General features: G+C 35.5%; 1 protein-coding gene across 2 annotated transcripts in view; it reads left to right on the top strand.

Annotated features, from left to right (window-relative positions):
• Positions 1-16,025, top strand: part of LOC137236474 (zinc finger protein ZFP2) — a 69,294-nt gene extending 53,269 nt beyond the window's left edge. The window contains exons 5-6 of one of the 2 annotated variants that reach the window (XM_067759114.1): positions 9,816-9,965; positions 15,767-16,025. In XM_067759114.1, coding sequence (XP_067615215.1) covers positions 9,816-9,965; positions 15,767-15,855 — 239 coding nt within the window. In that variant the 3' untranslated portion in view covers positions 15,856-16,025. Of the gene's footprint in view, positions 1-9,815; positions 9,966-15,743 lie in introns of both variants that reach the window. The other variant, XM_067759115.1, reaches the window with a different exon arrangement.
• The last annotated feature ends 7,309 nt before the right edge of the window (positions 16,026-23,334 follow it).

The following is a 23,334-nucleotide window of genomic DNA, read 5'->3' as shown; positions in this document are numbered from 1 at the left end:
CTACATAAACGAATAAATAATTGCGTCTACACATATGTACCATGTACGAATACGAGCAGCGGAGAGTCAATGCGCAAACACATGCATATATCTGAGATACTCCTATAAGTATGCAATGAGAAAAACTATAAAATTGTGCAATTGTAGTTACAGCTGAGAAGTTTGAGAGCTACTGGACTAGTAGATTCTCGAAGCGACTAGAAGATGCGAATGTTAAAATCAAAGAGTATAAAAGGCGACAGATGTAGAGGCGCTGTAATTCAGTTTGATTTGAGTTGTCAAGCAGTTACGACTAAGACGATATCTAGCGAGCAATAGCAGTATTATTTTGAAAGTCAGTTTCATTTAAGCTCTCAGTTTGGTCATTAAGCTATTCGTTGCACAGTTTGAGTGTTATTGTGAAGTATTTTAATAAAGGCCATTTTTCCATTATTCAATATTGGAGTTATTTATTCAACAGTTTAGCGATACGAACCTAGCAAAAGGGCAAATAAGAGGATTTGCAGCAAATTCGTTACAATATTATTAACTGAAGGGGAAATTTATAACCAATGAGTTTTGTTATAAGTCCTTTTATCCACAGTTTATCGAAAGCCTTTTCTATGTCCAGGAAGCAAGCTCCTGTGACGTGTTTTTTATTCCAGTTCCAGTTTATTTCGGAAACGAGAAGGCTGATGGCATAAGTAGTTGAATGCCCATATTTAAAACCAAATTGGTTGGGGGCTTATTAAGTCATTGTTTTCAATAATTCTATTGATATTTATATTTATTACTCCCTCGAATACTTTACTAATGTTTGGAAGCAAACTGATCAGACGAAGATTTTTGAGACTGTTTTTGTCTTTGTTCTTTTTGGGTATAACTATTGTTTTTGCGGGTTCCCAAATGGGTGGGATGTATGCATTGTTCAACATATTGTTGAAAAGCGTACAATATTCTAGTATTATATCTGTTGGAAGATTTTTAGGATGATATTTGGTATTTGATCTAAACCTGATGACAGTTTTCCCTTCAAATTCGCAAATACATCTGAGAGGTCATTAGTAAGAATGAAGTATCTTTCGGTTTGTTCTTCGGTAAGGTTATTTGCCCTTTTTTCTGCGCTAAATGTTGTTTTGGTTACCTCGATGCTATCAAACAAAGTTTTAGTCTTTTAAATGTTATTGATGCATTCTTTAACCTGTGAATGGATTAGATTGTCAGGATTGTTTTGTTTTAAAGAGTGAATTTATTCAAGATGAACGCCAATTATATCAACTATATCTTTGTTATTTTTGATAATGTAGCTGTTAGTTGTGAGGTTCTTCTCAATTAAGTTACAATCCAATCCCGCTTCTTGTATGAGTGGGGATGAAGTAAAGGGAATACAAAGGTGAATGATGGTCTCACTCTGATTTGGAAGAAATGATTTTTTAATAAAAGACATTTTAGAGGGATCGCCAGTCTTGATATAAGATAGTTTGAGTTCCAGTTGCTTATTTATATGTATTTTGATGTTGTCCTGAATTAGCTTCTTTATTAATTTTAGTTTAGCTTCTTCTTGTTGTATAGCACTATAAGAGCAATGTACTTGTAGGCGGTTATAATTTTTTATAATGGTAAGGGTTCCACTTTTTTCTAAAAGTAGAGATTTTAAAATGGGTATGTTTGCGAGTGTGTTAGTGATGCTGCCAGATCTTCTTTTTGGCACATTCCTTTCTATGACGGTTAGAATTATTTTGTTTAGTTTGCCTAAGTGATGGTCGATTTCACCGTTTTTCAAGTTCCTATTGTCTGGTGTCCGAGCTTCGTTTTGCAGTTCTGAACTTAGGGTGTTTTTAAATTTTTTTCCAGTGTGTTTTTTTTTTTATAATCCAACGTTTTTATAACGGAGTTATCCTGCAATGTAAAGAAGCTCGTGCTGTCTCTGCGAGCAACTATTTCTATGGCGTTATGGTCGCTGTCATATTTAAAGCATCTTAGACAGTTAACCGTGTTGTTGTCTTTTTGTTTAATCTGTTATCGGCAATACAGATGTCTAAAAACGAGTTACATCTAAAGTATGAAGGAGATACGGAAACGTACAGGTTGCATCGGTATTTTATCTCATTAGATATAAGCCAATTTCTAAGTGCAAATTATCTGAACCTAGCCGGCCAAATCCATGGTCACTGTTTTGCGACGTGGAATATTTGACGTTCACGTCGATGGTGCTGCGCTACCGATTGTCAGCCATTAAAATATCTTAGGAGTAACATTCGATCACACTCTCACCTTCAAGACGTATGCCATCGAAGTTGTATCTAAAGTACAAATCCGCAACAAAATCCTCAAGTCGCTTGCCAGTAGCACTTGGGGAAAAGATGAAGAAACGTTGCTAGCCACGTACAAAGCAATCGGCCGGCCACTCAACAGCAAATCTAAACTACGATGATACAATCCTACCATAACCTTCCTTATATATAGCGAGAAGAAATGAATTACAAGTCATTGAAGAGCAGTGCTTGTGTTTTAAAAACATTTTCTTTTGGTCCAAAAATATATTTTACACTAAGAATTTTTTAATTACTTTTGCAATTCCTTTGAGGAATGGGAATTCGAAAGTACTTTTTCCATTCCTTGTAATGTAATTGGAAAAATTTCAATTACATTTGCAATTCCTTTCGAAAGTAATTGGGCAGAAATTACATGTGAACAAAGTATTTTTTTCTCAATTACAAACAAAAAATTTTTTGTACTTGAGCCTCCAAAAACGAAATTACTTTTGGTATTTGTTTTTTTTTTTTTGAGGACTTGAAATGTAATCAATTCCCCTGCCCCGTCTAAAAAACACATTTATCCTTAATATAACAATTTAATAGAACTCGAAAGTGAAATTTCCAAGTTCGGACGATTTTTAGAACTTTCACGATCCCTGAACAACATAACGAATTTTTTTCCCTCATATTGCATTGTCATGAGGTTCTGCAGTATCTCCTTAGTTTCAATAATCTAGCTCTACGGGAAGTTGCTCAAACAGTGGTCGCAAAATCCCACACTTTGTAAATGGACTTTCTCAGTATCTTAAAATATCTCGATCCCACTCTTTTATACTTAAAATTCTAAACTTATTAATCCCGAAGTTTCTCTCAAAGTTTAACTATTTTATCTTAAATATTACCAAATCTTCGTTCGAAGTATCAGGTAACTAGGTTATCGAGAAATTCCTTAAAACTCGAAAATTTTCAAGTTTCAAGAGTCTAGCTCTCCCGGAAGCTATTTAAAAATGGATTGCAAGATTCTCCAATTTTGTATGGAAATTGGCGGAAAAGCATCAAGCGAAACTAATAAATAAATATTCAGTTGAGAGCTATCGAGACAAAATAAGGAAAAATCACCTCGTAGTAAAATGAACCTAGGGTAACCCTGGAATGTGTTTGTATGACATGTGTATCAAATGGAAGCTAATAAAGAGTATTTTAAGAGGGTGTGGGCCATAGTTCTATAGATGGACGCCATTTAAGGATATCGCCATAGCGGTGGACCAGGGCTGACTCTAGAATTTGTTTGTACGACATGGGTAGCAAATGAAAGTGTTAATGAGTATTTTAAAAGGGAGTGGGCCTAAGTTCTATAGGAGAATTTGAGTATTTTAAAAGGGAGTGGGTCTTAGTTCTATAGGTGGACGCCTTTTCGAGATATCGCCATAAAGGTGGACCAGGGGTGACTCTAGAATTTGTTTGTACGATATGGGTATCAAATGAAAGGTGTTAATGAGTATTTTAAAAGGTCGTGGGCCTTAGTTCTATAGGTGGACGCCTTTTCGAGATATCGCCATAAAGGTGGACCAGGGGTGACTCTATAATGTGTTTGTACGATATTGGTATGAAATTAAAGGTATTAATGAGGGTTTTAAAAGGGAGTGGTGGTAGTTGTATATGTGAAGGCGTTTTCGAGATATCGACCAAAATGTGGACCAGGGTGACCCAGAACATCATCTGTCGGGTACCGCTAATTTATTTATATATGTAATACCTGCCAAGATTCCAAGCGCTTTTGATTTCGCCCTGCAAAACTTTTTCATTTTCTTCTACTTAATATGCTAGGTGTCACACCCATTTTACAAAGTTTTTTTCTAAAGTTATATTTTGCGTCAATAAACCAATCCAGTTACCATGTTTCATCCCTTTTTTCGTATTTGGTATAGAATTATGGAATTATTTCATTTTTAGTAATATTCGATATCGAAAAAGTGGGCGTGGTCATAGTCGGATTTCGGCCATTTTTTACACCAATATAAAGTGAGTTCAGATAAGTATGTGAACTGACTTTGGTAAAGGTATATCGATTTTCGCTCATGTTATCGTGTTAACGGCCGAGCGGAAGGACAGACGGTCGACTGTGTATAAAAACTGGGCGTGGCTTCAACCGATTTCGCCCTTTTTCACGAAAACAGTTATCGTCCTAGAATCTAAGCCTCTACCAAATTTCACAACGATTGGTAATGGTTTGTTCGACATATGGCATTAAAAGTATCCTAGACAAATTAAATGAAAAAGGGCGGAGCCACGCCCATTTTGAAAATTTCTTTTATTTTTGTATTTTGTTGCACCATATCATTACTGGAGTTGAATGTTGACATAATTTACTTATATACTGTAAAGATATTAACTTTTCTTTTAAAATTTGACTTTAAAAAAAATTGTTTTTAAAAAGTGGGCGTGGTCGTTCTCCGATTTTGCTAATAACGTTCCCGCCAAATTTAATCATGATATCTTCAACGGCTGCCAAATTACAGCTTGCAAAACTTCTAAATTACCTTCTTTTAAAAGTGGGCGGTGCCACGCCCATTTTCCAAAATTTTACTAGTTTTCTATTCTTCGTCATAAGTTCAACTCACCTACCAAGTTTCATCACTTTATCCGTATATGGTAATGAATTATCGCACTTTTCGATTTTTCGAAATTTTCGATATCAAAAAAGTGGGCGTGGTTATAGTCCGATATCGTTCATTTTAAGTAGCGATCTGAGATGAGTGCCCAGGAACATACATACCAAATTTCATCAAGAGACCTCAAAATTTACTGAAGTTATCGTGTTAACGGACGGACGGAAGTCTATATCTATCTCGATTCCTTTATACCTGTACAACCAACCGTTATTCAATCAAAGTTAATATACTCTGTGAGCTCTGCTCAACTGAGTATAAAAAGAGCATTTTGAAACAAGTTTTGCGTTAACAGCCCCAAATAAATTTGATATTAACAATCTTATTCAAAACTGGTAACAGCATTATTCTATCGGTTACGAAAATGACAAACAACTTTTCGTTTTCTTATTGCTGATAATGTTACCAGTAAAATAGGTGGCAACGTCTTGTAATCACCAAAAATTGCACGTCTTTAATAAATATGTGTTTGTATCATATAAGAATTTCCAAACATTGTTACTAGTTGTTATTTTAACACAAAATCTAGTTCACATTTCATTTTATTCTCGATTACTCAAATTTTTGTTTTGACAGTATAAAGTTGTAAGTCAGAATAGCGGTTACATGAACTGGTCGAGATTTTCAGTTAGATAATAACAAATTTACCGGTAACGTTCGGAATAAGGCCGTTTATAAAAAATGTTTTTGATATAGGAAGTTTTCGAAACGACATCCGCAATTGATTGATCTTTCACTCGGCAGTTGATATATAAAAACAAATCCCAAAAACTTTAACTTTTTTGGATACTCGGGTTTTACACACGGGCAAAAAATTTAAGGCCAGAAAAGAGTACAAGGTCATTAAGTTTGACCTTTTGACTATCCGATCTGATGCTTTTAAAAATCAAGAAAATTGATAATAAGTTTTTGCAGAACTTCGAAACGTAAAAAAGTCGATTTTTGCACTTTTTCAAGCGATACGCTTGATTTTTAATTTTTTTTTTTTTGAATTTTTTCGATAAAATTTTGAGGCATCGCTGCAACGCTATGGAATTTAAACTGAATGTTGTTTTTCAGACGGAGATTCTAAAAGTATGAGTAAAATTAATGTGCCCCTCCAATACTCAAAACTATCATCAATCAAAGTAGCGATACTTTTTTTTGTCATTTTCAATATTGACAATTTTTTGCTTATAGCTTTTTGAGGCAACTGAGTATTGAAATTTAGATTACGCACGATAATAGCATATCAGGGAATAAAAGTACCTGGGGCTTCAAATTAGATGTGCCCCTTTCAGTTTTGAAGGTAGAGGCAGAAAAGTGGAAGCGCTTGGTTGCGTAAATTTTTTTCAGGAGCATGTTTGGAGTTTTGTGGGCACAGCTACAATTTTACTTTTATCACTTCATACCCGTTTGTTAATTTTTTCTCTACACCACAGTAGTATACCATCAATTGCCTCATCTTGGAATATTCATGCAAGGAAAATTATTGATGTTTGTACATGGGGAAATATACGAAATTTCTGACAAAAATTGGCAATCGTCAAAAAGTGTAGAAAAACATTTTTTTTTAAACCAGGTTTTGTTTAAATGTAAATGAAAACAAACACAAATTTGGTACAAAAATTGAAAAAAAAAAAAATAAAACTTTGTCTACACCTTTTGACGATTGCCAATTTCTGGCGAAAATTTCGTATATTTGCCCCATGTACAAACATGAATAACTTTCCTTGCGTGAATATTCCAAGATGAGGCAATTGTTGGTATACTACTGTGGTGTAGAGAAAAAATAAACAAACGGGTATGAAATATTTGACCGTTACCCGGTTTCATATTTTTGCCGATATCTCTAAAACCGGGTTTCGGGTATCAACAAAATTTTACCTAAATATACCCCACACAGATATGTACATCCTGATAAAATTTCAACACAATCGGTTAAGTGTTTAAATAAGTAAAAAAATTTAAGGTTATCCGGGTTTATATTTTTCCAATATCTCCAAAACCGGATCTCGGGTATTAAAACTATTTTACCTAAACATACTTCGTTCAAATATCTATATGCTTTTAAAGTTTCAAAAGAATCGGTAGAAAGGTGTTAAAATAAATGTGTTGCAAACTTTTCAGTAAAAAATATTTGGCGGTTATTCGGTTTTATATTTTTACCGATTTCTAGAAAACCGGTCTCGTGTATCAAAAAAATTTTACATAACTAACAGCTGCATATATCTCCATATTTTGCTAAAATTTCGATATAATCGGTACAGAAGTGTTGAAATAAATGTATATTTAATATTGCGACCTCAATTTATATATATACTAGCAGCACTGGCAGACGTTGTTCTGCCCAAAATTTGGTTTATCTGCATACATTTTAATAAGCTTTTTCCGTCTAACTCTGCTCTCCCCCGTCTACACTTTTTCCTAATCCTTTTATTTACTCCTCCCTCCGTCTTTTTCGCTTCATCTATCTCCATCTTCGTCTCATTCTATCTCTTTCTCAGTCTCCTTCTCTCCTTTCTCTTCTCTCTTCTCAAGTTCTTCTCATTCCTCTTCATCCCTTATTTCCAGTCCCAGAGGGTGGTATGTATTTTGTTCCAATCCCCTTCCGAGTCTCAGTCCCAGTCCCACTCCGAGTCTCAGTCCCAGTCCTAGTCCTAATCCCTGTCACAGTCCGTCCCTGGTCTACTTCCCGAAAAAACGATCTTAAATCTTAATATAGGCAAATTTATATACCAAACTAAAAATTTCATGGCAATCTTTCTATCCGTTCTCGAGTTATGGAGTGATAATCAAAATGTACACTTCTTTTTATTTTTTTTTCCAAATTTTAAATTTTTTCTAAAAAAAATCATAACTCAAGAATGGCTAAGCCAATTTGGGATTTCAAAATCAACTAACCATCATCTCTCCTTCCTGTATCTTTCCTAAAAATTTCATGGCAATCTTTCTATCCGTTCTCGAGTTATGGAGTGACAATCAAAATGTACACTTCTTTTTATATATATAGAAGAATATAGAAGATAGGGGAAGCAAATTATGCATTCTGGAGTAAACACTACAGGCATAGGTATATGTGCGAAAAACAATAGTTAGTATACATTTGTTAGGACCTCTATTCTATAAAAATTATGCTATATTTTAATTAAGACAAAATGCTACTAATTTACAAAACTCAACTAAATCGCATTACGAATATTATATTTTAGAATAAACCGGTTTTTAGTTGCAAAATTATTGTTTAGAATAGGTCGGTCCCGGGTCCAGTTCCCGGAAGAAAAATTATTGTTATTTTAATCCAGGCATAACGCTACTTTAATATCAAATTTCAAGCAAATCGAGCCATATATACGATAGTTTAGAATAAATCGGTCCCTGATCCACTTCCCTGAAGAAAAATTATCCGACATTTTATTCTCTTCTACATATAACGCTACCCACATACCAAATTTCAGGCAAATCGAGCCATATATACGATAGTTTAGAATAAATCGGTCCCTGGTCCACTTCCCGGAAGAACAATTATCCGACATTTTATTCTAGATATAACGCTACCTACATACCAAATTTCAGGCAAATCGAGCCATATATACGATAGTTTAGAATAAATCGGTCCCTGATCCACTTCCCGGAAGAAAAATTATCCGACATTTTATTCTATATTTAACGCTACCCACATACCAAATTTCAGGCAAATCGAGCCATATATACGATAGTTTAGAATAAATCGATCCCTGGTCCACTTCCCGGAAGAAAAATTATCCGACATTGTATTCTAGATATAACGATACCTACATACCAAATTTCAGACAAATCGAGCCATATATACGATAGTTTAGAATAAATCGGTCCCTGTTCCACTTCCCGAAAAAAAAACTTTTCACAAACACTCTCCGGGTTCCTACTAAGTTATCTTAAAAATTCCATGGCAATCTTTCTATCCGTTCTCGAGTTATGGAGTGACAATCAAAATGTACACTTTTTATATATATAGATTTGCTCGATCTTTTGATTATATCTTTTTGAGGCATTATGTAAGACGAGTAACGGCAAAGCACTATAGCTCAAATTTACCCCTCAATGTTCGTAACAAAAAGATATTTGCGTGATACCATGTTTCAAAAATAAATTTTTGTCTCCAAAAAAACCAAAGTTTGGCGGATTTCCCCATATGTATACCCAAGGAGAATTCAGTACCAGGTGTTATCCCAACAGCTGATTGCTTTTCTTCGTGATTATTTCGCATACAACGCCTCAACGATGCGTTGTACTACAATATGTCAGTTAATGGAAATCAATGAAAATTTTCTTTTGACTTGACATTCTTCTGCACGCCGATTTGGTTGAATTCGGTTTGCCACCACCGCATGGTTCAATTATGTACAGGTTGGCTCATCTCATCAGCTGATTTTATTTATGTCATTGCATGGTCGAAGGGATTGTCAAAAGGAGATGGCAAACTCAAAATGAAACCAACACATTGGCAACATTTTACTTACACATACAAAAACTGCTAAGTCTTACGTTTACATTCCATACCATTCGCACCAACACCAATACACAGATTTTGACAATTTGAACAGACATATTTTGTTGCTTTACAGATGAGCCAACCTGTATATAGTTGAACCATGCCACCACCGGGTATGAATTGAGCCGTTTATTTTGAAAGTGACATAAGTCATTTCATGTCGTTTAGGTTCAGTGATAATTTGTTTGTATCTCTCCTCGCCTTCAGTTTGTTAGAGTCCAATATCCAAAAGATGCAATTCTTATTATTATTTTATAATTGTAGAACCATCTGCTGCATATATCAATCGTTCAAAAATAACAATGCATTTAAGACCATGAGTTGGAAATGACTTATCCCACTTTCAAAATAAACGGCTCAATTGGCCTTGCATATACGTATCTTTATTCTTTGCAGTGCTGGAGAAAAACTTTAAATGCCTGATATGTGGACGTGCCTATCTCTTTGAGAAATCACTGCGTATGCATGAACGTGTACACCTTGGCGATAGTTATTACCGTTGCGATTTATGTGGCGAAAATTTTGTGACCCATATGAAATTTAAAAGTGAGTAATATTTACAAAACTTTAAAATTATTACAACTCCAATTTAAGAGAACCATGATTCAATCACAAGAGGTTTGCTCGGCTGACAAATTTTTTGACAATTGCAGCCATTTTGCTCCCAAATCGAATTGACATCCGTTAACTGTGTTCGTTTCTTTTTGTGATTTTTCGAAAAATATTAGTACGAGAAATAGGAAGCAATCAGTTTACAAATACCTGATAAGTACTGCTCTGCATAACTCCTTAGAACAATTGTTTTTAGTGTTGTGATGAATTTATTAACTATGCCATGATCTATTAGTGTGGCTGAACGTAGTTAATTTTATGAAAAGTACGGACATCAAGGAATATAGCTGGATTCGATTAGATTTTTTAAGAATCGATTCTAGAAAAAAATCGATTTATCGATTAAATCGAACCAAACAAAGTTCATTTTGCTTATTCTTTATAACAGTGTACTTGCTTATACGCCAATTACACGGCTCAAGTATCCTTGTGCCAATTACCAATTTGCACAAGGATTTGCCCGGTGTGTGCACTGGTTGCGCCATTTGCGCAGAGAACTGCGCTAAAATCAAAACGAGTTTGATATTTACGCATGTCTGCAAATATTGCACATGTTTTTTTCTTCGTGTGTGGTGAATGTTACACAGTTTACCCGTTGTTTCTGATAATATAACTGTAGGGTTATATTTATATTCAACTTTAAATGTACCTACTTTAAATAAATTGAATTTTTTTGTTCTTGTTAATTTTTATTTTTCAATTGTAAAATATTGTCTTTCAAAAATTTTCATTCGGTTGAAATATTTAAAAACGTTTTGTAACATACTTTTAGGAGCGGTTAAATAAAAATATTTTATAAAAGTAAGTATTGCTTATTATTAAATAGTGATTTATATATTAAATACCACATTGGCGATCTAGCCAGCCAAACATAAAAACTGTCCTTCAAAAACAACGAATCAAATTTTAATTCTTTTATATATTATGCGATTGGAAACCATATTGACTTCCGAAAACGATACCATAGTTCTGTTTACTATATCCAACTTATTACGTTTTTATCAGCAAATTCTTAAACAAATTGTTAAAGGTGGTGCACTTGAACAAACTTTAATTGATTTACAAAAGACCAGCGAAGAGATTTATTTAAATTCACTTTCAAATAAAGTGCGTAACATCTTGCAACGTCCAGCTCTAACTCGCTAAAAGTTTTGTAATTCGTACCTTTAAACTAGTGTGAAGTGTCCTCACTACTCGAAGAATTATCTGAAAAACAAGTTGAAAATATATACCAAATATATCGTGAACATCACAAGAGCCCTCTCTAACGCGTATTTGACGTAGACGTGGTGGTCCAAAAACTAGATTCACTTCTATAAAATTAGTTTATTTTCAACTGCACGACGTCATCTTCGTCGTATTTTTCGATTGTCATTATTTCAGGCGTTACCGCTGCATCATTAACATCAGCCTTTCAATCAAACATTGCAAGAGCAACAACAACAAAAGCTACAAATACAAAACAATTAAAGCCATTGCACAATACATTGTCTAATTTCATCAATCAATTTTAAAGCCATTGCACAATACATTGTCCAATTTCATCAATCAATTTTAAAGCCATTGCACAATACATTGTCTAAATTCATCAATCAATTTTAAAACCATTGCGACAAATATTTGGTGAGCTGTATCTAGTATTAATATTATTTATATATATCTGTATATGTATCAAAATATATTAATAATTTGGGTTTTATAAACGCTCCTTTCCGGACATTTTTATTTCTTCCTATAATATAATTTTTGTAGTTATTTCTATTAACAATGTTTCATTCACCATCAAATAATACACGTACATCTACACCACGAAATCAAGTAAACGATTCACTTATTGATTTGGATAATGAAAATTATCAAAATGATTTACCAAATCCATATGTGAATCAAAATAATGAAATTTTTGCTACATCGGTAAAACTTCCCCAATTTTGGACTAATTGCCCTGAAGCATGGTTCATCCATGCTGAAATGCAATTTAGTCGAAAGAACATTACTCCGGAAGGGACAAAATATGAATATGTCATAACTGCACTTCCACAGGATGTAATTATGACAATTCTTGATTTTATTCAAAATCCTCCTGAAAATGACAAATTTTCTGCATTAAAGAAAATTTTAATTGAACGGCACTCATTAAGTGAGAATGCCAAATTAGATCGAGTGTTATCCGATTCAGAAATGGGAGATCGTAAACCTTCTGAGTTTTATCGGTCTCTAGTGCTACTCTCTGGAAACAATTTTAGCAAAGAAATTCTTAAAAAGCTTTGGATAAGGAAGTTGCCCAAAAATTTAATTATTATTCTTACTAGTTCGAATTTGAATGGAATAAGTGAATTAGTTAAATTAGCCGATAATATTTGGGAAGTTTATAATAAAAATGAAATAGCCTCAGTTAGTAATTTTCCAAATTCTAAAAGCGAAAATGCAATTATTTCAAATTTGGTTCAAACAACTAACATGATGTGCAAAAATTTTGAAAAATTGTCATTAGAGATCAGTGAAATTAAAAATCAGATGAGTCAAAATTATTCAAGGTCTCGATCTTTTAGTAGGAATCGTTTTAGAAGTCCTTCTAGATATCGATCAAAGTCTCGTGACAACCCAAATTGGCTCTGTATCATTATAAGTTTGGTAATCAGGCTTTGAAGTGCGAACAACCATGCGCTTTTAAAAATAATAGTTCGTCAAACTAAAGTTATCCGTTGTTACGGCGACAAACAACGGACATTTAGACACCTTTACACGTCGATTATTTATTTTTGATAAAACAAACAAACTTAATTTTTTAATAGATAGTGGAGCAGAAATTTCAGTGCTTCCGGTTTCAAAATCTTCAAGTTCGCAAGTTAGATATTATTTTAACTGCAGCTAACGGTTCAACGATTTCGACATACGGTAAAAAACTTTTAAATATTAATTTAGGACTGCGTCGCGAATTTCCGTTCACGTTTTTAATAGCGGATATAGCTAAACCAATTATCGGTGCTGATTTTTTGTGTAAATATGGTCTCTTAGTTGATGTTAAACCCAAATGCTTAGTAGATCCGATAACAATGAAATGAAATGAATATTGCGCAGTGTTTTTGAGCCGTGTATGTCAAAATTTTCATTTGCACAAATTCCGTCGTTTTATATTTGCGCATGGCTTTTGTGTCATGTATGGGCCATCTTACGTACTTAACCATTTACACGATTTTCCCCGACAAATAAAGCTGACAGTTTCTCTCTCGTTTCGTTGCATGCCGACAAATTTGGAAGCATTAAGGAATGCCACATCGGTCTTCACTTGATCCTTTCATCAGAGTGAGATAATTAGTATAGTTTTACCGAAATGTCGTACTTTTTGCGCTTTTTTGAATCTTCTATTTCAAAATATAGGGAAACAAACGTTGGGAACATTAACCAATACACTTCCTTCTTTAGTACTTATTATTACAATATGCATAATGTTCTCGCTTCGTTTACGGCATTAGAATCGATCTATGTTCAGCGTCATATAAAAAGGAAGTATTTATTACATACGTAAGGTAACATGTTCTCCAGTATACGTTTGCAGCTTTTTAATCAATGAGTATACGGAACTTGCAATTGACAACATACGGCAATTTGTGTCATGGTTTGCGTAGTTTCAGTTAAAAACTTTATGGAAGTATTTTCTTAGCTTATAGAAAATAAAAAGGAATAAGGAACTTAATTGACGAAATTTCATAAAAATTGCCACTTCTGTTTTCGTGTCTGCTGCTGCCTATGTCATAAAAAGCATCGATTTTATACATTTATTAAAATTGTTTTCCTAATGGTACTCGTTAAGGCAAAACGTACCGAGGATCCAAGCATTGTGTAAAATATCTGAATCCGTTATCTTCGCATATCTGTGGCAATCATTCTAATCAAAGCACAATCCAGTTGTTTTTTTCGCTCATCTACAGACTGAGACTTCCTTATGTTGTTGTTATTAGGTTCAAAAAAGGATTCTATAAGAGCTGTTGATGAAGACATTTCCATCAACGTTGGATGTGACCGCTTAAAGTGATTTAACAAGTTGGTTGTATTTCCACTTGTTTTGCATGATTTTCCGTACGATTTGCATTTAGCAGAATCGCCCTGCACTTGAATAAAATACTTCCAGACAACAGATCTGCGAATCTTTGGATTACTTATAAGTTTGAATTCCCCTTCAGTTACTTTAAACTGGTTTACTAGAATCTAAAACTGTGGTATTAATTTCGTACTGAACACAATATCATACCACAAAACAGATAAACACATGTTCAATATATTGCTTACCAGAAGTGCGAAGAAATTTATTCATCTTTCTCCTTTCTATCGAAGACACCAACACAATAAAGCTAAATTTTAAAAAATTACAGAATACGTTTTTCCTCAAGTAACCGTAAAGTAGATAGTGATGAAAACTTCGATGCCTAGAGAATCGAACGATTTAAAAAAAAATCCATTCTACATTTCTAAAAAAAAGATCGATTAAATCGATTAAGACTCGAATCGAAATCCAGCTCTACCAAGGAATCGTGCACTTTCGTAAACCTACGAACATACAAAACTTAAACCAATTCAGAATTCATCGTTCAACGCCAAAAACTCGATGCACGTAAAAATGTCACTTATAAATAATGGAGATGCAATAACGGAATGTTCTCATTGAGCACGTTAGCTTATTCATTCCCGTATGTCGGAATATTCATCTCCAATTAAGAATATGAGGACTCGGCTTATTTTTGGAATATTATGTATATACTTATTTGATATATTCGGACGTCGTTAGGTAGTATCAAACGAACGTGTTCCGAATATTGTAAATTAACGGTTTATCCGGAACCTTACCAGGAATACTAAACGGTAAATAGCTTTCCGAAATTTCATAATAAAAAGGTGAATACTCCCTGTGTAGCAGGATCGCACAAAAGCTGAACTCTTCTGTCAAAGTCAAGGCCGGAATATAAAGTTCTAAGACAATAAGCCATTTTCCTTTATATTTTTGCCAGTTAATTGCGTCTGCTTGGTAGAGTATCACCCCATGTCGGCTGTCTGTTCAAAATCATCCTATCTCAAAATATTTTAAAAAAATTTTCCATTTCAGGATTTGTCACAAAAACGCCCTATATTAGCATTAGATTGAAGAACGCATTATCTTAGAATTCTTTTCATAAACTCCCTCTTATATGGTCTAAGGCCCTTGCTGCTATGGCTTTATAGCTATATTACAATTTTAGCTTTTTAATAAATAAGTAAATACATAAATAACTCCCTCTTATGTCAAAATGCATTGAACTTATATTCAGATAGGGAGTTTTTGAAACAAATTTTGAGATAGAGTATATTTGAATAAAATTCTAACGTGCGGCATTCTTCAAACAAATTCTGAAAGAAGGACCAAACCAACATAACTCCATCAATTCACGAAATATTTAGTGGAAAATAAATTATTTTATATATTATATGAATTTTCGGGGGGAAACCTGTTGACATTTAAACATTTTTTTATCACCACTAACATACTACTAAAGGTAGTTTTCTACTACATTTTTCGGTGCAGGCGATTAAATTATTCCCCGTTTTCCTTACTTCATAAAAGCAACCCGTCCAGATATTTAAATTTGGGAGTGTCAAAGCTCTGTCATCATTGGAGAACAAACCGTTAGTAATTGAATCATGTAAGATAACAGTAAATATATGTAGAAATCTAATTAGCTTTATTTTTTTATGTCTTTCAGCACACATGATGAAAAATCATGAACCAAGCATAACAAATCTTGAAGACTATAATCTATATGTTTTTGAAGAGCAAATGCGTGAACCGTAGAAATGTATGGTAGTAATCTATGTATAACTCTACATTTTAGAGAAAATTTATGCTAGAAAATATTTGAAATTGTTAAAATGAATTTTATACACGGAACTTGTACTCAAATATGTATTGTAGGGGCACATTTGGAGCCCACAACTGATTGCAGGGCCCGTATTATGTTTTACAATTACTGACTGAAAACTATTTTTACTCATTTTATAGTATGTGAAAAATTATTGTTTAAAATAAAGCATTGCTATCAGTTGACATGCTATTATTATTATGATTATGAAATATACAGTTTTAATACTTAAATTAAGTATTTAGTTAGTCGTTGTGTCTCACTTTACTGCAAGTACATCGGGACGGCAACGTATTGTATCTGTTTAAGCCTTTATTCTTCTAAAGGAAATGCGTTTCGAAAGCTGTCAAATTACATACTTTTTTTCAAATGTGAAAGAAATTTATTTCGAATCGAGTTACATAATAGGACCCCAGTTTTGTTTTTAGTTTTCACCTATGTATATTTTCAGTGTGTTCGTTTTGCAAATATCAACAGACCAACTTAGAAGTGGCTTTAAGCAGCCTAAATGAAAACCAAACAAAAATTAAGTTTAAAATACATGTTCAGAAATTCATTCATTTTAAATGTCCCTCAATATTGAATCAATATGTGCACTTAAAATCAAAACTTATATTGTTTTCGGAATTGTTAGACTATATATAAATTTTAAATAAAATCAGCATTACTTTCTTTATACTATTACAATGGAATCAAAAAATTATAAAACGCACAGATTTTGCATTCGTTAAAGAAGCAATAGAAGAAAAGAAATTCCAAACAAATACAAATTACACCTACTAAAAATAGTTATAGATACTGTGACGAATTTTGTGCAATTCCTCTTATTTGCAACCTTCTACTAACGTTCGAATCACTAAACTGTTGAATAAATAACTCCACTATTCAATAATGAAAAATGGCATTTATGAAAGTACTTCACAATAACACTTATACTTCGCAACTGATAGCTTGCTTAAATTAAACTGATTGTCGTGCCTCTAATGTTGCCGCTTTTATACTCTTCGATTGCCTCGTTCCATACTTCTAGCCGTTTCCAGAATTAACTTAGTTACTGCTATAAAATTATATATACAAATGCACGTGTATAGCTTCTCATATGCGCGCGTATATGTGAGTGATACTTCCACAGATAATTGCCTACTTTTGGGAGCATCTGTTTGTGTTTGTGCGTCTCTTCTCCGCTGCGTGTACGTACATATGTGTAGACATAATGATTGATTCGTTTATGTAGATACAAGTGACTGCCTGCTTTATTGTTGTAGTGGCTTCGTTTACTTAGCACAGACTAGCGATGTGAGTATCACTTAGTGTCACTAATATTCGTCACACTGCCCTCCACCTAAGTCTGATTGTCCCAATCAGACAAATCTCTCGATCTAATCGCTGCTAGCCTCTCCAAATGAACCACCCTTCTGTTTCGTGTTTCCCAATTGTTTGTATGCGGTAGATGACATCACTGAACCTCTTCACAACTTTGTACGGGCCTTCCCAACTGCACCAAAATTCGGATGGAACACCTTTCCGCCGGTGAGGGTTGTATAGCAGTACTAAATCGCCCTCCCGGAAACCTTCCGAATTATTTTTCTTGTCGTACCTGTGATTCATCTTACTGCTCATTACCCTGGGCCGTTCCCTCACACTCTGTTGTTTGGCCAATGAACTACTTCGTTGAGCCTGAGCTTGACGGATTGGCTTCGCATAATCAGTATCGTTCCCACGTTTCACAACAGTAGTGCGCCCGGCTTAAAACTACCTTCGCATTCTTTCTGGGAAATTCGTTCCTTCGTTTTTGTGCGTCCATTTGGTTTTGTCAGTGCCAGTGTTTCTCTCGCAGGTACTTTTGATTTCGCTTTATTTGGCTCATTCGATCCATCAACCTTTGCCTTTGACTTGCGAGTCTTCTCCACCAGTACCCGATTTCTACTGAACCCTCTCCCCAAAGTGAAGTTAAGTGCTATATCCTGGTTCTTATAACGCATAATCCTTCTCTGCATGTCGATCCTGATGTCATGGTCAACTAAGAAGTCCACTCCCAATATAACTTCATCAATAATCTCCGCTACAACGAATTTGTGTAGAACCATGACTTTCCCAATTAAGACTTCACATATCACTTCTCCCAGGACTTGATTATACTCGCCAGGTACGCAACCTTGCTCCAGGTAATGGCTTTACTCTCCTGTAGACCAAATCAGATCGAATCAAGGAATGAGATGTACCCGTATCTACAGTCAGTACACGTTCTTTGCCATCCACATTCCCTCTGACGGTAAGACTGCTTGATTTCATTCCAATTTGCGACACAGATAGCACAGGACATTCAATAGCTGGGTCAAGTTTTCGATCTTTACATATGACTCGCTCTTGCTTATCTCCTCCAGCTTCGGTTTACGGCCACCCAAGTTGGAACTAAGTACCAGGACCGGTGCTGCAATGACAAGCAATGTGACCTGGGTTACCGCACTTGAAACATTTGATTGCACCATTATTCTTCTGTTGCGTTTGTTTTATAGCTTCTAAAATTGCGTCTACCCACTCTGGCCTTTCTACTTCCACACGGCGTGCTTTGAAAACTGGCTTACGCAGAAGCGACGCTGTTTCCTGAATCAGAGCATGTGATACCGTTTTTGCGAATGTTGGCTTTGGGTTTGCGTATGTAGCTCGCTTTGTTTCGACGTCCCGTATGCCATTTATAAAGCTCTGAATCTTTACCCTTTCAGTGTATTCCACGGGCGCGTAATGTGCCAGCCTTTCAACATCTGATGCAAACTCCTGCAAAGTCTCATTAGCTTTTTGGTAGCGGTTTTGCAACTCTATCTATATATATAAAAAGAAGTGTATATTTTGATTGTCACTCCATAACTCGAGAACGGCTCGACAGATTGCCATGAAATTTTTAGGAAAGATACAGGAAGGAGAGATGATGGTTAGTTGATTTTGAAATCCCAAATCGGTTTAGCCATATGTATATAAAAATGAATGTTTGTATGTATGTCATCGATGAACTCAAAAACTACCGAACCGATTATTATGAAAATTGTTATATATATGTATTTTTCCACGGGGAAGGTTTGTATAATGAGTACTTTGATACCGGGTGACTAGGGTCTCGAGATACAGGCCAAAACATGGACCCGGGTAACTCCAGGAAGTGTTTGTACAATATGGGTATCAAATGGAAGCTGTTTATAAGTACTTTGACACTGGGTATTTTTCTTACCCCTGGGTGACTAGGGTCTCGAGATATAGGCCAAAACGTGGACCCGGGCACTCCTAGAATGTGTTTATACAATATGGATATCAAATGAAAGCTGTTGATGAGTGCTTTAGTACAGGGTAGTTGTCATAGCTATTGGTGACTAGGGTCTCGATATATTGGCCAAAACGTGTACCAGGGTACCCCTAGGATATCAAATGAAAGCTGTTGATGAGTACTATAGCACAGGATAATTTTCATACAACTCAGAGATTAGGGTCTCGAGATATAGCCCAAAACGTGGACCCGGATACACCTAGAATATGTTTTTACATTATGGGTATCAAATTGAAGCTGTTGATGTATGCTTTAGTACAGAGTAAGTTTTACACCGCTGGGTGACCACGGTCTCGAGATATAGGTCAAAACATGGACCCGGACACACCTAGAATGTGTTTTTAAATTATGGGTATCAAATTGAAGCTGTTGATGTATGCTTTAGTACAGAGTAAGTTTTACACCGCTGAGTGACTAGGGTCTCGAGATATAGGCCAAAACATGGATTCGGATACCCCTAGAATGTGTGTGTATTTTGAATATCAAATGAAAGCTGTTGCTGAGAGCTTTTAAGTAATTTTCATTGTGATATTCTATTTAGTCGCATCAACCTGGCAAAACCGATAAATATGCATGCGAAGCCGAAATAAAGACATGAATTAATAATACCCACATACCTATTTACATACGTCCTATTCGATTTGCCTGAAATTTGGTACATAAATTAGTATTTACGATGCTTTTTTCCGGGAAGTAGACCAGAGACGTACTGGGACTGGGATTAGGACTGGGACTGAGACTGAGACTCGGAGTGGGACTGGGACTGAGACTCGGAATGGGACTGGAACAAAATACATACCACCCTCTGGGAATGGCAATAAGATATGAAGAAGAATGAGAAAAACTTGAGAGAAGAGAAAAGAGAGAAGGAGACTGAGAAAGAGATAGAATGAGACGAAGATGGAGATAGATGAAGCGAAAAATACGGAGGGAGGAGTGAATACAAAGATTAGGAAAAAGTGTAGAGGGGCGAGGGCAGAGTTAGACGGAAAAAGCTCATTAAAATGTATGCAGATATACCAAATTTAGGGCAGAACAACGTCTGCCGGGTCTGCTAGTTTGGTATATCTGCTTCCTGTGTTCGCTTCCGTATCGCCTCTCTAGAGCGCTCATCAATGTTTCGTAATTGTTCCGCTCCCCATCGGGAATAGTCTGTAGGATTTCAGCAGCAGATCCTTTCAATGCCACGAATAGTGCAGCAACTTTATCTTCAGCACTCCAGTTGTTCACTGCTGCGGTCTTCTCAAACTGAATCTTAAACACCTGAAAAGGAACAGAGCCGTCAAAAGATGGAGTTTTTACCTTCGTATTGCTTGCTGAAACAACTGGGCGATTTAGTTGCAACTCCTGTATATGACCTCACAATGTTTCAATCTCGGCATCGATTTTGTTCTCGAGTTGCAGAATTTTTGTGTCCTGCGCCTCCATCTTCGAAGAAATACGTCCTTCTTGCTATTCCAGTTGTGCAGAGATCAGCGCTGAAATTTGTGCCGAAATTTCGGATATTCGTGCCTCTTGTGCTTCAATATTTGATGTTATAGGGCTCTCCAGTGATTCCAAATGAGATGCTATACGTGTCTCCTGTGTTTCCAGTTGGGGTGCCATATTTGTGGATATTTGTGATGACATTTCTGTTATGCGTGTTTCCTGGGTTTCCATTTTTGCCGATATCTGTGATAACAAAGCCAATATCGCATTATTCTCGCCGCGTGCGACTGGACTCGGACTTCCGATCTTCTCTTCAATTTTTGTTGTTGTGTCGTCCCCATCAGGATGAAAGACATCATCATCCACATTAATTCCTTCCAACTCCATTACCTCTCGTAGCCGTGCTTAGATCTTATTGCCGGCTGTCCAACTCCCTCTTCAGTTGCTGGATCCTCAATTTACTCAACTTTGCCATGTCCAAGTTGTATTCGCAATCTTCGTAATTAATTTAACAAATCCTCTTCTGACACCAATTGTAACGAATTTTGTGCAATTCCTCTTATTTGCAACCTTCTACTAACGTTCGAATCACTAAACTGTTGAACGGCGGCCGCCGTGGTGTGATGGTAGCGTGCTCCGCTACCACACCGTATGCCCTGGGTTCACACCCCGGGCAAAGCAACATCAAAATTTTAGAAATAAGGTTTTTCAATTAGAAGACAATTTTTCTAAGCGGGGTCGCCCCTCGGTAGTGTTTGGCAAGCGCTCCGGGTGTATTTCTGTCATCTCAGTGAAAACTCATCTGCCTTGCAGATGCCGTTCGGAGTCGGCATAAAACATATAGGTCCCGTCCAGCCAATTTGTAGGGAAAATCAAAAGGAACACGACGCAAATTAGAAGAGAAGCTCGGCTTTAGATCTCTTCGGAGGTTATCACGCCTTACATTTATTTATTTACTATTCAGTAATGCAAAATGGCCTTTATTAAAGTACTTCACAATAACACTTATACTTCGCAACTGATAGCTTGCTTAAATCAAACTGATTGTCGTGCCTCTACTGTTGCCGCTTTTATACTCTTCGATTGCCTCGTTCCATACTTCTAGGCGTTTCCAGAATTAACATAGTTACTGCTATAAAATTATAACAACAAATGCACGTGTATAGCTTCTCATATGCGCGTGTATATGTGAGTGACACTTCCACAGATAATTGCCTACTTTTGGGAGCATCTCAGATAAGATATATGCATGTGTTTGTGCGTCTCTTCTCCGCTGCTTGTACGTACATATGTGTAGACATAATAATTGATTCGTTTATGTAGATACAAGTGACTGCCTGCTTTATTGTTGTAGTGGCTTCATTTACTTAGCATCAGACTAGTGATGTGAGTATCACTTTGTGTCACTAATATTCGTCACAATACCTTTATATTTTAAATACTTAATTAGAAAATTAATACATAATTTCATAGCAGGGATGCACCTTAACGTTAAGCTAATCGTTTATCAAAAAATTTCCACCGTTTCCGTTGAAACACTTCGAAATATTATCGATAAAGAAATTATCAAAATAAATTGTATCTCGTTTTTAACTGAAACGAAAAGCTTTCGTTAACGTTAAAAACGTTAACAAAAACGTTATAATTTATGTTTCAATTGTGCTGGCAATGCTATAGCAGTGGTGAAGCCGTAAGGTGGCAACAACGAGCGCACATACACACACAAACTCTATGTAATTTGTTTGTGTAATTCGTTGGTGGTAATGTCAAAAATACTTTGAGAAATGTTCGTACTGTCAAAATTCATGAGAAAAGTTGCAATCAGCTTGGCTAATGCTTTCACCTTTAATGACTCCGCCATCAATCAGCTTTGCCAGCATAGTTTGAAATTAATAATCAACATAAACGATTTGATTTCGTTTTGATATGGCAGAAAACGAAACGAAATCATTTCGTTAATTTGACGATCTTAACGTTAATAAACGAAACGAAATGACTTCGTTTCGTTTATTAACGTTGATTATCGTAACGAAATGAAATCGTTTCGTTGGTTAAGCATGCCTGGTTCATAGTATGCAACTATAGATAATAAAAAGGTAATTATATATCGTCGACTTATATTCAATACCTTCCAGCAAAAAGTTTAACGAAAATGAGTTTTTGGTGATAAAAAGATCTTAAGACTTTAATGCCCGGTTTTTCAGTGCGAGTTTAAACTACACCTGTTAACTACAGTTTAACCTTTCCAATTCGGCCGCTTAAGCTGAGATGAACAGAAAAATTGCATGTTATCGATCAAAGTGGCAAGGTCAATCTCTCTCTAGTCAACTTTGACTGTAGGCAAAGAAGAGGAAAGGAAGGTTAACGCAGCTAACTGGATTGAAAGATGCAACTTTTCCTTACTTACTTACTTAAGCTGGATACATTGGTGCTTTATCGGTAACCGTATCGGTAACCTTATAACAGCTGATTCGACCAACCTTATAGGAATCAATGCAATCGATTATTGGTGCCGCTAATGTCGTAACCGTATCGTAGCCAACCAATTGGGTTTTGGTTTACCGTCGTAACAATAAACAGCTGATTACGTTAGGGATACGGATACAGCGATACGACATACGGCACCAATGACTCCGGCTTTAATTGGCGATTAACCGTCTAAACGGTT

Source organism: Eurosta solidaginis, chromosome 1, assembly GCF_040869045.1.
Source record: "Eurosta solidaginis isolate ZX-2024a chromosome 1, ASM4086904v1, whole genome shotgun sequence".
Lineage (NCBI taxonomy): Eukaryota > Metazoa > Arthropoda > Insecta > Diptera > Tephritidae > Eurosta > Eurosta solidaginis.
This window is presented reverse-complemented; position numbering and strand designations above follow the sequence as displayed.